At 37.7% G+C, this 15212-nt stretch overlaps 1 protein-coding gene across 1 annotated transcript in view; it reads left to right on the top strand.

Annotated features, from left to right (window-relative positions):
- Positions 1-15212, top strand: part of PLXNA4 (plexin A4) — a 627987-nt gene that overhangs the window by 461393 nt on the left and 151382 nt on the right. Inside the window, exon 5 of the mRNA XM_074269561.1 lies at positions 9581-9681. Within this exon, the coding sequence (XP_074125662.1) occupies positions 9581-9681 (101 nt within the window). The remainder of the gene's footprint in view (positions 1-9580; positions 9682-15212) is intronic.

The following is a 15212-nucleotide window of genomic DNA, read 5'->3' on the forward strand; positions in this document are numbered from 1 at the left end:
GAGGGACCAGCTACCATGGGAAGACTCTTCTGTCTCACCCAGGATTTAATGAGATAATATCAAAAGAATCATAGAGACAACAGGTAGAAAGGGAACCTAAAAAACACAGTTGACCTATTGCTATAGCAGAGATGGAAAAGATGGAAGTGTACCATTGGGCTCTGCAAGCATCTCACAACAGAAGGCTGACTGAAGCTGTCAGTTTTACTTACCTCCTCAAGGATTAGGGGAAGATCTCACAAAGGATCAGCTCCTTCTTTAACTGCCTCTCCTTTGCTTATCCATTTACAGACACTGTGACATACTCTGCTTGCTTATTCTTCCTAAATGTTTTCTGAATCCCAATTTTGCCTCCGACATTAAGAGGCCAGGGAATATCTAGAAATAAACAAAACTTTAAAATAGGGCAAAGAATAAAACCTTGCTCTGAATGTTAGGAATTTTCTTCACTGAGGTTCTGAACTCTTGTGATTGCACTGAGAATTTCATCCCATCTGAGGCTCCAAAAACTGCAGAGAATGAGATCATGTAGATCTTAGGCCATTATATTGCATCTAGGCTAAATGTGAGCTAGCTGTTGTAACGCAGTATGGTTAATTATATCTCCAAATTAAGTAAAAAAGGAAAAGGCAAGACCTCAATGATTCATCAAAACCTCTCCTCCTCTTCCAGAAAGAAGAAAGTGGAAAGGAATATAGCCTTCTTCAGCAGAATTACAAATTGAGTGTCATCACCTAAGACATCTCTTGTGCTGCAAAAATGCAAAAATTAATTGTTTTGTTTCATTTTAAACATAATTTCTTGCATTATTGCTCATGGTTAAAAGCCTTCTATTTCATTAAATATCTATTTTCCCCTGAAAGATTATACTCAATTTTGATGAGTAGGTATTCTCAGTTATCACCCTACCTCCTCTGTCTTCTGAAATATAATATTCTAAGCCCTTTGCTCCAAAACATGGAAGCTGCTGAATCCTGTGTGATCCTAACTGTGATTTTATAATGTTGAATATTTTCTCCTTCGCACGGGAGCTCTGGAATTGGGCTATAATTTTCTTGGAAGATTTTGCTTTGAGATTTCTTTTGGAAGATGACCAGTAACTCTTTCAATTTCTATTTTGTCTTCTGAATCTAAGATATAAGGGCAGTTTTCTCTTGACAATTTCTTGAAATATGATGTCTATGTTCATTTTTGATCATTGATTTCAGGTAGTTCAATAATTCTTAAGATATGTCTCCTCAATTTACTTTCCAGATCAGTTGTTTTCCTATGAAGTACTTCACATTTTCTTCTTTTCTGAAAATCCTTTTGACTCTCTTTTATTGTTTCTTTATGTGTTATATGAGTCATTAGCTTCCAAATTCTGCTTGTTAAGGAATTATTCTATTCAGTGAGCCTTTGTAGCTCTTTTTCCATTTGGCCAATATGCATTCTAAGGAGTTCTTTTCTTCAGTGAATTGTTTGTGCCTATTTTACTATCAGGATAATTCTGTTTAAAAATTTATTTTTTCCAGCATTTTTGTACCTCTTTTATCAAGTTATTCAAAAATTTTCTTGCATCACTTATTTTCTTTTCCATTTTTTCCTTTATTACTCATCTTTCTTTAACTCTTTTAGGAATTCTTGTTAAGTTTGCAGCCAATTATCATTTTTCTTTGAGGTTTTGACTCTGAGTTTTCACATTATCTTCTTCTGAGCTTGTGTCTTGGTCTTCTCTACCACAATATAAGTTTTTTATTGTCAAATTCTTTATTGTTGTTGTTGTTATATACTTATTTTTCCAGCCTATGTTTTGTCTTTGAAAGTTAAGTTAAAGTTGTGCTTTGCTTTCCTCATGGTGGGAAAGCACTTCCCCAGGCTTCAAGCCTTTTTGAGCTTCTGTTTTCAGACATTTTCAAGTTTTTGGAACTTCCAAGGTGGTGTGATCTAGGGAGAACCGTGGTCACTGCTCGCCTAGTCTTTGGTATGATCTTTCCCCAGGAAGGACCCTGCAGCCTCAAATTCTAGCACTTTTCTCTTTCTTAGAACTTTGAGCAGGCCCCTGCTCCCTTATGACTGACCACAAACCCTCTTCATCATGGAACTGTGACCCAGACCTGCATGTGAGCAAGAAAGTTGCCAGTCAGCAGCAGCTATACCCAAGGCCAACAAAGGGTCCCTGACATACCTTTCTGATCAACTATTCAACCCATTTACTGTTTTTGGGCTGAGAACTCCCGAAATTGCTACTGCTGCTGTCATGGCTGCCTCCAAAGCACCTTCTGAGTTGTCTAAGGCTGCAAAATTGTGCCTCTGACATTTTTGTCTCCCCAAATTTTAGGTGAGGTGTTATTGTAAAGTTGTTCAGATAGGAATGTTGGGAAAGTTTGACAGGTTGCTGCTTCTAATCTGCCCTCCTGACTCTCCCTACCCACATTGCCCTCTGGTGTAGGCACAAAAGTCTGTCTGCCTTCTCTAGTTGTTCTTGAGACTTGAAATTATGAAAGCTTGACTGCTAGAATTCCTCAAATATTTATTTTTAATAGCATTGTAGACATCTTATTCTGATCCATGCCTTTTTTATAATAGACTCAATCTGCTCATAACTGACTGATACTAATATTATAGTTTTTAATTTCCATTGTTGGAATTGATCAAATTGTTTGATCAGTTAAGGTATTGTTCCTCGGTGACTAGATAAATATAGGCATTGTGAAAATATGATTGTGGTAATTGAAAAATATTTTCATTTATGATACCGTAAAGAAAAATAAATTTGAACACTGTAAGAACTATGATTAACTTAATGACCATCCATAATTCCAGAGGACTGATGATTTAGCACACTATCCACCTCCTGAAAGAGAAGGGATAGATTCAGAGCACAGAATGAAATATGCTTTTGAACACAGTCGATGAGGGAGTTTGTTTTCCTTAACCATATATATTTGTTACAAGGAATTTGGTTTTGTATTTAACGGATTGGAGGTGGGGGGAATGGGATGTTTGAGATGGAGAGAAAAGTGATTCCTGTTAATTAAAAAAATTAAAACTTTTATATGTTAGTACTCATAATGGACTATTTAGGCATACACACATGTTTATATAGGAGAGAGAGATGCACAGAGACACAGAGAAAGAGGAGTTGGAGAAAGAGAAACAGAGAGAGACAGAGAGAGAGGAGGAGAGAAGGAGAAGGAAGAGTGAGAGAAATGGCATTCTTAAAGATAAGAGTAAGAGAGTTGGGGGACTATAAAAGTATTTTTGGGAATAAGAGCAAGAGAATTCAGTAAGGAGATGATATGTAAATTATAAGACTCAGTTGACTATTCACAGATAGATGAAGAAATTCAGGTAGGGGATATTACCTGGAAATTGGTTCATACTCCTTCATCTTAGGGCCAAGGGTCATGTCACAAGTTTCTGGAATCAATAAATGGAAGTGATGATTCAACACAACAATTGAGGTTCATATATGAAAATACATTTTGCGTCTCACTTATATAAATGATGTTTCTTGGCAGAAACTTGTATTGATTGTACTGAGTACATACTCTAGAGGCCAGAAATCCTTTCTCCAGCTCTTAGGAGAGTGCTTAGCACAGTGCCTGCTACATAGTAGGTCCTTAATAAATGCTTATTGATTGATTTATACCTAGATGTCCATGGAAAGCAAGCTTCCCCAACTCAAATAGTAGCATGACTTTAGGGAGAGAGTCTAAAATAGCTCCACTATGGATAGAGATATCTCACCACATGGAGGATAATTCCTCTGAGAGGCAGAGAGAAATGTCCCCTGGAGATAGTTCATAAACTAAAAATATTGTTATAGACAGCAAAGATAAGGCCATTCTAGGAATATTTTCAGGGAAAATCCCAGGCCCCATTGAGGGCTACTCTGTAAAGGAATAGGTATATCTCAAGGCTTCCTTCCAGCTCAAAGACAATAAATGTCCGGATCATTCTCAGAACTTTGAGGGAGTGCTTATTCTTCTGAATCACAAGTCTCAGAATGCCAATGAGTAAGTTGTCAATGATCCCAGATGTGCAAGAGAAAATAAGAGGCAAGGTGGAAACAGGCGTGATCTAGGTGAGATTCAGCTGTTTCCTCCCTTCCAGAAAAGAGGAAGGGAAAGAAAAACAGAATGCCTATTATAGTACTATCCACCAGTATTACATATAAAAAAAGAAAAAAAAAAGACTTTTTTGAGACAAATCATTATTTTTCTTCAAGATCATTGGGAACATGGAGAGTTTATCTATTGTATGAAGAATTTGAGCTGAAAATAAGCTGTTAGATTGTCTGATCTACCACCATCATTTTTATACGTGAGGAAACTAAGTTCCCAGAATATCATTGCAAATGAGTTGCAAAAACAAAATCATAAATTAGGGTGATCTGATTCCTAGTCCAGTGTCCCTGATGCAATACTAATGTATACAGCATCTTCATACTCTGAATGAGGGAAGAAGTAGAAATGATTAGGGAAGTTTGGCAAAGGTGACCCCGGTCATCCCCTATAATCAGTTTGGTGGGATCATCCACATGTTGGAAAAGCTCTCATTGAAAGTCTCAACCCCAAACCATAGCCAAGCGTTGATTAGTGATGACTCTGCATCATGAGGTTTTATACTTTACAAAGATGTTTCCTTACAGCAGCCTTGTGAGGTGGGCATTAAAAGGATTATTACCTCCATTTTAAGGATGATGAAACTGAGGTCCAGGGGAATTAAGTATCTCACCCACGGTTATAAAACTATTAAGTGGCAGAGCTCACAGTCAAACCTAAATCTAGGTCTTTTTAATTCATAGGATCATAGGATTTGGATTTAGAGGAACTTTAGATTTAAGATGCATACTATTTTCAGTTTTTTGTGTTCTTTTTCTTTTGATGTATTTCTTCTTTCACAGCATGACTAATATGAAAATGTTTTACATGATTGCGCATAAATAACATGTCAAATTTATTACCATCTTAGAGAAGGGGAAAGGAAAGAGGGAAGGATTTTTGGAACTCAAATTTTTAAAAAAAATGAATGTTAAAATTGTCTTTAAACATAATTTTAAAAATACTATTAAAAACAACATTAGATTTAGAGTTTCTGTTGGTTAGCTAGAAAAACCCTATCATTTGACAGATTAAACAGGTCTCAGTCTGTTTCTTACCCTGTAATTTACTCAAGGTTATAGAATTGTAGGAAGGTAGAAAACAATGATTTATTAAATGCCTACTGTGTATGAGGCATTTTAGAATCAGTGCTTTACAGATATGATCTGTTTTGATCCAATGATCCAAGGAGATGGATACTATTACTGTCTCCATTTTATAGTTGCAGAAACTGAAGCAAATAGCAAATGGCAAACTTGACTAATCCAAGATCATCCAGCTAGTAAGGGTCTGAGGCTAGGTTTGAACTCAAGCCTAGTGCTTTATCCATTGTACTGCCTAGCTGCCTAGAGTGTTAAAAGAATCCTAAAGGCCATCTAATCCTACTTTATCATTTTACAAATGAGGAAACTAAGGTCCAGAAAGGTGAAATATCTTGTGTGGGTCATAGAAGTATTAAGGGACAAGAGCCCTAGTCTGAATCAAATTCCACCATTATTTCCAATCTACCATATAAATCCAGACTCCTTCCCATTATACCATGCTTTCAATCTTAAGATGCAAATCAAAATTAGAAAGAAAAAAATGACTAATGATACACAGCCTCAGCTCCATCACAGTGCCTGCTGAGAAGGGGCAATAACACAAGGAAAAAAGAAGGGAATATTTCAAGTATCAAATGGTGTACCAGGAGGAGATAGACAGAGAGCCAATCTAACACTGCGCAATTCTATAATGATGGCAAGGGGCAGAAAAGTGGAGGATTGACTGGTGAGAATTCTCAGTACATGTTTTGGAGAGAAAACAGGTGCAAAAAGCAATAGGAACACTAAAATAAAAGAAGAGAAAAAAAGAATGATTTAGGGATTTGAAAGAGATTCTAAAAAACAAAGATATACCAAAGACATGGAAAAGAACTTCTTTTTTAAAGGATAGCTAGGTGACCCCATGGATAGAGTGCTAGGCCTGGAGTCAAAAGAAAATGAGTTCAAATCTGTCCTCAGACATTTATTAGCTATATAACTCAGAACAAGTCACTTAATTCTGTTGCTTCCATTTCCTCATCTTTAAATGAACTGAAGAAAATAAGAAGAAATGGCAAATCATGGCGGTGTCTTTTCCAAGAAAACCTCAAATGGGGTCATGAAAAGTTGGGCATGACTGAAACAACTCAACAACTTTTTTTTTAAAGACATAAACATAGAGGGTCATGAAATACCAAGAAAAGCAAAAAACAAAGAAATATCATTTTATTAAAGGTTTTTATTTTCAAAACACTTGCAAGGGTAATTTTTCAACATTGGCCCTTGTAAAACCTTATGTTCCAATTTTTTCCTCCCTTCCCCTCACCCTTTCCACAGATGGCAAGTAACCCAATGTATGTTAAACATGGCAAAAATTACGTAAATCAAATATAGGTATACATATTTATACAATTATTTTGCTGTACAAGAAAAATCTGATCAAAAAGGAAGAAAAATGAGAGAGAAAATAAAACAACAACAAAAAGTGAAAATGTTATGTTGGGACCCACATTCAATTCCCACAATCCTCTCTCTGGATGTAGAGGGCTCTCATCATCACAAGAGCATTGGGACTGGTCTGAATCTCATTGTTGAGAAGAGCCTTGTCCTTCAGAATTGATCAACAAAACAAAGAAATATAAAAAAAATCTGTTAAAAATTGGATATGGATTAGATTCTAGGATGAGAATGCTAAAAATACCCTTAAATCCCAGAGCTGGAAGGTTGTCTGTTGTAATGAGCACATTGGGGTCAGGGCAGGGAAGCAGCAGCTATGGTCAGTAGCCCTAATGATGACATCAGCTTCTGTCCCATTCTGAAGTTGTTTCTAAGCTATAGATCACAGGATCACGGATTAGAGTCAGCTGAGGTGACTTTGTCTTTTTGTAGATGAGGAAACTCAAAGTCCAGGAACTTTGCGACCTGTCCCAAGTCCCACAGGTAGAGGTCAACCTGAATCCCGATGCCTGGTTCTAAAGTCAGAGGCCTTTTCGCTGTACTGGACAAAAGTAGGGACCGTGTCCAGGCCTCGGGGTCTGTCTTTAACCTGGCTTATTATGCTATAGTGATAGAGTTGTATGTTTTGGAGGGAGAGAAATTGAGAACGACAGATGAGACCTCGTTGGGGCAGAGCAGCGCAGCTTTGGAGAGCCTTGTTACTCGCCTGATTTTCCCTGTCTGTCTATGTTTTTGTTCCCCTGTGTCGGACGTATCCCCAAGGAAAGTCCTGTGCATTGGGCTGTGCTCTATGCTGCTCCAGGTCTCAGACTAAACCACATCACAGGGTTGATCAATGATGACTCTGTGTCATGGGGTTAACAATAGCTGAATCCTAGGTAAATCTTTGTTTAATTGAATTGGATTGACAACACTTCCTGAGCCCTATCCTATTTGCTCTGTCATGTCTGGGCCATAGGTTAGGGTTCTCTGGTAATCCAAAGTCTTAAAACCCTGACCCCTATCACGAAGCATGAACCTTAGCTATAACAAGGGGAGAGGGTCATGGTGAGAAATTGGCTGGTAAAAATCCCGTCCTAAGGCACTTCCTCCCCTTCCCATCCTAGACCTGCCGTGATAGTGGTGGAGGATTCATCGGGGAGTCACTGTCTCCCCTTCCCCAGCTGGGACACTTCTTCCTCCCCCTCCTCCTTCCAAAGCTGTTTCCCAGGTGAGCCACTGCTGTTAGCTCCAGGTACAAAAATAACTAGTTTCAGCTCTCATTCTCTCCACAATATCCCTTGAAAATAGTTCCCCAACTTGAGTTTAACAACCTCCAGTGATGGGGCGCTTACTTTCTGCTGAGGTAACTCTTTTCATATCTGGATGGCTCTGGTTTTGAAGCAGTTTTTCGTTAGGTAAAGCCAAAATCTGCTTCCCTATAATCTTTAGAAGACTGTAGGAAATTGGGGACTGAGATTCAAACAGAGAAAGTCAGTGGGACGTTTTATGTAACAAGCGCCTGGTGAAAGATAGTATCAAATTGTCTGTCAGAGAGGCAATCCCTACTAACCCAAGGGAAGTGCACAGGAAAGACAGCAAAGACTGACTCATCTGCAGGAGGAGACCCTTAGACCCAGTACTCTAAAAATGAGTGAGCTAAGGCCACTGAGAACGAGTTTAGGGCTCCTTACTAAAAGAAATTAAAATCTTCTCCTCTTTGAAGAGGTGGAGGACTATGGGAATGGAATATTTCACACACTGTCAGACATGATTGAGATCTTCACGGACCTCCCTAAGCATTTTTACTCTTTCTTGCTTTCTTTTTTTCTTGTCTTCTCTTTTGTCAAACCTTTTGTGACAAGGAAAGACTTGCTGTGTAGAGAATGGAAAGGCTTATATTAAAAAAAAACAACCAAAAAACAACTCCAAACTATAAACTCCAAATGACCTTTTAAGATAAAAGAAAATCAGAATGAATGAACAAAGAACCATCTCTCTAGAACAGCAGAAAGATGATCACAGGTGAAAGGTCCCAGAAGAGGAATTAGCTAGGAGAGTAAGGTATTCACTGCAAAAGGAAGGGGAGAAAAGGAAAGTTCAAGGGCTTTGTTTAAGAAATGAATTCTTCTAGTTTGGAAGTAGAAAAAAATAATATATATATATATGCATATATATACATATGTATGCATATTTATGCAAATAATACAAATATAATTTTGAAAAATCTTCAGAGCTTCAAGAGTGACTAAGAAAGAAGTTATATCCATGCTGACTTGGCAGTGCTGCTAGTACCCCTTAAATTTCCTACCCTTGTTGACCATATTTGAGTTATTATCTGGAGAAAATTCATGCTTTGTGAAAAAATGTCAGGATTTAAAGACCATGCATATGTGTTACAAAAGTATTGTTTTTATTTTCTTTTTATTCTTGGAGGACAGGTGAGAGGAAGAGAAAATATAAGCATGTTCCTTAAAAAAACAGTTAAAAAATAGGATGACCTAGAATCCTTTGACCTCTGACACAGCCATGTTAGAGAAAATGGGGCAGGATTCAAGAAGTGTTATGAGTTCAGTTCAATTCAACAAGGTAGGAAACTGGATCCTACAGTTCCTCAAGCCCCCTTCCAAGCCTAATAATGTTGACTCCTTAGTCAACAAATATTTGTAAAGTTCCTACTGTGTGCCAGCTATATTAAGCACTAGAGATTAAAAAAGAACGGACGAATGCCAATTTATTGTTTTCAAAGAGCTTACAATCTAATGGATGAAAGAATCCTCCTACTTCTACTAATAATAGTAATAACAACTCCGATTTCTATGTTGCTTAAAAGTTTAGCATACTTCCCATACACAAATCTTAGGACATGGGGAGTGCAAATATTCTTAACTCATTTTTTTTGGAAAAGCAAATTGAAAATCAAAAAGTTCCATTTTTATGAGAAAAGATTCATGTTGTACCAAAAATTTCAGAGAATGAAACATGGGGTCTCTTTCAAGATTATTAACCATCCCTCTGTTTTTGTCCTCACAGCTCACCAGAGTTCCTGTTGAGTCCTGTAGTCAGTATCGAAGCTGCAGTGAGTGTCTTGGCTCAGGAGACCCCCATTGTGGCTGGTGTGTGCTTCATAACACGTGAGTATTACTGGTCAGCTACATCCTGCTTCCTGCTTTCCTCCACAAGTTCTCATCCTTCTCTTCTTCTCATCATCCCTGCCTTTCTTCCCTCCTTCCTCACTTTCTCCTCTCCTCTCTTCTTCTCTTTTCTCTCTTTCTGTCTGTCTCTCTCTCTATATGTACTTTGTATATATAATTTTGTTCCTGTTTTCCCTCTTCCTTTGCCTTTTCTATCTCCACTGAAGAGACATTTAGTACCTGTGAGATCCTGAGCAAGTAATTTAACTGCCCTTTGCCTCAGTTTCCTGATCTATGAATGGAGGTGGTAATAATCCAGCCTACTTCCCTGAGTTTTGGGAGGATAAAGTGAGATCATATTTGTACAGTGCTCCGCAGATCTTAAAAGTGCATTTATCATGATTATCATCAGGGTATCATCCTTATTATTAATGGAACAGGGGATGAGGAGATGGTGAGTCAGGCTGGATCTGATTGGCTCCAAATAGGAGATGTGGGAGAAATGTGAAGATGCAGATTCAGGCTTGATGTAAGTAAAAGGCAACCACTGTGTACCATGCATTAAGTTATGGCAAAGTTACAAATTAAGAAGATGGCCCCATGGTCCCATACCTGGCGTTGTGGAATTAAAGTGTCACTTACAGATAATAGACACCTGAATGATGGTACCCCAGAAAAAAAGGCAAGTGGAAATATATGTTAATGTATGTAAATATATGCCTGATGAGGACAGTGGGGAGCAGCTGGGGTGCTCATCAAAAAAAGAGGCAGTAATGAATGGAAATCAGCTCTGCCTAATCCTAGAAAGTTTCACAGAGGAAGTGGTCTGATAGAATATTTCAGGTGAAGCAGGGAGTTAGCCTTTCTCCCAGCTGTGGAGCTGCCACAAAGCCAGTCCACATTTTTAGTGCTCGCCTTGTGCCAGGGATTGTGGTGAGCACTGGGAATGCAGAGAAGAGCAAAATGTGGTCCTTCCCCGTAAGAAACTCTCGTCTTAATGGAGACAAGATGCAAACAATTATGCACATAAGAAATATTTCCGGGGTAAGTGGAAAGTATTCTCAGATAGAAAGCACTAGCTCTAATGGGTGAGGGGAGAATAAAGAGGCTAGGTGGGCAGTGCTCGGGACAAGGGTCTTCTGGCTAATGGCCAACCTGGGAGAAACCTAGGTTTTCTGAGTTTTTGAGCCTACAGAATAAGGAAAGCTCGGCTCCACATTGCTGCAGGCTCACACACCTGCCACCATTCATAGGCAATCAGGAAGTCTGTCCACACACTGTCACCTGATGCCTGTGGGATCCAGGAGGGGGTTTCCATGTCAGCTTTGATCCCTGCCAGGTGGTTCTCCCATCACCCCCAGAGAACACTGAGCTCTTGTGAGCAACAGGGACATGGCAGCTCTAGGAAGGCAGAGAGAAGATCTACCCCTAGGGAATGGAGATAGCCAAACTAGACTAAACGCTTGCTAATTAAAAAACAAAACAAAACAAAACAAATACACCTCTAATTAAAAAATGAATAAATAATATCTTGGCATTTCAAGAGTTTTCAAAATACTTTATACACATTGTCTAATTTGATCCAAATTGACAATCTTATATGCTTGACAGAGGAGATGTTGTCACTCCCATCTTAATAATGAAGAAATTAGGACCCAGACAGTTTAGTAGATGTCAAAATAGAATCGCAGAATCAACAAATCTTCACGTTCATAGGCCATCTCATTCTACTCTTAAATAATATATTTAAATAAATGCTCTTGAGCCCCCACTACCATATTCCCAATGAGTTGTCACACAACTTCTGTTCAAATCCTCTTTATAATGGCAAATCACTACCTGAACTAGACTCCAACCTGGGTTTTTTGATGATTAGTCTGGTATTCTTCCCTGCAGCTCAAGATCTTCCCGTTTAAAGAATTCTTTATTAGTAAGTGAAGGGTTTCCAGTGGACACTCAGTTTCCCATCCATACAATCAGGATTATAAATAATCCCCGCCAATGACTAACTGGTAGTTATCCAGGGGAATGGAATTAGTAATTAGCCCTGGTTTTGCTACTACCTTGTCCTGGTCCTAGTCTCCTCATCTGGAATAATAGATCATATTTTATTAGAATTTTGTGAAGATAAATTGGTATGAGGATATAAAAACTGCTGTGGAAATGTTAAAATACTTTGTCAATGTAAGATATTACTGGTTTTGAGCCTTTGAATTAAGATCTCTCTGAACCTCAGTTTCTTCATCTATACAACCATGGCACGGGATTAAATGTCTTAAGTATTTTTCTGCTATTATTCCTTAATTACTTTTCCTATAAAAAAGTTACAAATTAAGTTCTTATTATTGTATTAAGTTACAAATTCATAAAAGTTTTTATGAATATCTTTTGTTTTTATGTCATCTCAATTTTCCAATATATCCACCCCTAGGGCCAATGCCTTGTAACAAAAATAAAAGAAAGAAAGAAAGAAGAAAAGCCAGCTTCACAAAACCAAGACATTAACCTAGAATAAGAGTATATGCAATAAGCTACAATCACAGTCTCTCATTTCCGCAGAGGGGATGCTATATGTGTGTGTGTGTGTGTGTGTGTGTGTGTGTGTGTGTGTGTGTGTGTGTGTCTGTGTCTGTGTCTGTGTCTGTGTCTGTGTGTCTGTGTGTATCTATATCTATATATCTATATATGCATTTTCTCCAACTCTACTTTGAGAACAAACTAGGAAGGTCAGTGTGTGTGCATGTGTGTGAGTGTAGTTTTCCTGATTTTGATAATTTTATTCTGCCTTTGTTCATATAAATCTTCCCATGATTCTCTGAATTCTTCATATTCATCACAGTAAGTAAGACACTTGGAGAAAACAATTCAGTAGGAAAGAGTTCACTGCCCAAATCTTTCAACAGAAAGAAATTCTAGGAAAGACATACCTGGTCAGGTTATGGATTGAAGGAGTCAGAATGTTAAAGCTGGGAGAGACCTTAGACCTAAATCCCTTAGACTTAGGGACCTAGTCCAACCCTCTCATGAAGTCCACTAATTATAGAGTGAAGGTGGAGAAAAGTAGCTTGATGAAACTTTCTCATCTAGTTGGTTTTTTTTAAACAATCTTCTCATTCCCAACATGATTATCCTTACTTCTTGTTGCTGAAAAGAAATCCAGACACTATTTCTAGTGATGGAGCATTATATATATATATTTTTTTGGTATTTAATGGTATTTTATTGTTTTCTAATTAACTGTAAAGATAGTTTTAAACGTTCATTTTATGTTTTTGTGTTATGGATTTAGTGTTCCAAATTTCTCTCCTTCCCAAGACAGCAACAATCTGATAAAGGCTGCACATGTATGTTAAACATTTCCATATTAGTAATGTAAAAAAAAAGAATTAGAACAGAAAGGAAAATGATGAGAATGAAAAAACAAAAAAATAATAAAAAATAAGCATAGGATGCTTCAATCTGCAGTGTTGTTGCTTCTGTATGAAATGTTCTCCTGGTTCTGCTCACTTCACACAGAATCAGCTCATCTAAGCTTTTCCAGGATTTTCTAAAATCAGTCTATCCATCATTTCTTATAAAATAATAGTAAGCTATTATATTCATATATCACAACTTAATTAACCATTCCATAATTGATGGGTGAGGTTCAGATGGGGCAACATGATAGAATAGAGGTAATGACTTTTCTAGCAATTAGGAGAAGGAGCTTATATTATATATAAATATGTAATATATTATATAATATATTTATATTATATAATATATTACATATTTATATATAATATAATAAATAATGTCAGTCTCCATCCTTCAATCCCCAGTCAATCTTTACTATTCATATTAAAGTACGGTATCTTTTTAGTATTCAGATATCCTAAACATCCATATTTCTGTAGGTGACCCATACAGAGGAAATCAACAACCCAGGCTCAGTATCTATCAGGAAACTGTGGTATAGTTAAAAGAAAGGGGCTGCGATCTTGTTTCTGACACTTCCCTGATTCTAACTATGATCATGAACAAATCATTGAAATCTTCCAAGCCTCAGATTTATTACTGTCAAGTGGCCCTTATTGCTACTTTTATTTCTTACCTCATAGAAAATACTTTTTGAGGAAAATACTTTACAAAGGTGAAAATATAACATATATGAGTCATGAAAATTATTGTTATTATGAGATCGCCTTTGATAAGTTACAGCATTATTGTTTCTACTCCATCAATTTTTGATCACAGGTAAAGCATGTTGAGTAGTAATGACCATGAAATAATGAAGAGGAAGATGGAAGAAGGATGGATTACTAGGGAGTGTGTGTGTTTATATATGTAATATGCTTGAAATCATGATTAGGGACTTGATTAAACAGAGTAGGAGCTAAAGCAGACTAGGAGAAAAACATTCCAACCAGTTCACAAATGTGCTACAAACCAAAAAAGATCAGGAAACACCAATGTAACTCAAATCCTACCTGCTGCTATTTGTTCCCAGTTGTCACAAAGCACTGAAAAATCCAAGTAGGGCAGAGGTTCCCCATCTGTCCCTTTGCCTCTGCCTTTGCCACTGGGACTTCATGGTCTATATAAGTGGTAACCCGATTCATTTGCTGAGATGATGGGTACATGGTGAGTGCTGGAATGCTTGACCAGCTTTGTCCTTAAATCACTCTAGCCTGCCACTAAAACGGACTCTCCTCTCCCTGGCCTGGACAAAGATGGAGGAAAGCCAATCTGCAGTCTGAGAGGCTTGATGATAATAATTCAGTCCTCCTCCCTCCCTCCCAGTCTTTTCTTGTCCAAGGCCAAAAATGTGTCCCCCAAACAACCCAAGCTCAGTGGATCCTTGTGCCCCTTGCTGCTTTCACCCCCATGGCCCTATTCCTAGCTCAAAGAATTCTCTCAGTCCAAGCAGGTAACAGTATCTCCTTCCATTGGTCCAGCCTCATTGATTAGCCCAGACATTACCTTTCTTAAGAAAAGTCTTCAGCGTCACTCATGGAAAGCTCATGTAACCCAAGACATTTACAGGAGGAAAGATAAAATCGGCTTTTATAAAGTCTCTCCTGTAGTCTCTTGCCCTGACCCCCCGTACTGCCCCCCCCTCCAGATTTCTTCTCCTGGAAGGATGCTTTTACCCTGCTGGCATGAGAAGTTCTAAGAATTCTTGCTGCTTTTATTTAGAGTTTTTGCAAAGGAGGAGAGAGTAAAATAAAAGGTAGCAGTGTCCCACAATAAGGGCAACACATAGGATTGAGTTCCAGTCTCCACTCTGCTCTACTCTGCTACCCAATAGTTGCATGGTCCCAGACAAGTCTAATATGAACTTCTGCATCATCACCTATGAAATAGATTGATAGGATTAAATCAGGGGTTCTTAACCTGGGGCCCACAAATATATATATATATATATATATATATATATATATATATATATATATATATATATATTAATGGAATCTGTGAACTTTATGGGAGAAAATGACACCTTTATTTTGATATAATTGCTTTCCTTATTAATCCTACATATTTTATGC

This window comes from Sminthopsis crassicaudata, chromosome 5 (assembly GCF_048593235.1).
Source record: "Sminthopsis crassicaudata isolate SCR6 chromosome 5, ASM4859323v1, whole genome shotgun sequence".
NCBI lineage: Eukaryota > Metazoa > Chordata > Mammalia > Dasyuromorphia > Dasyuridae > Sminthopsis > Sminthopsis crassicaudata.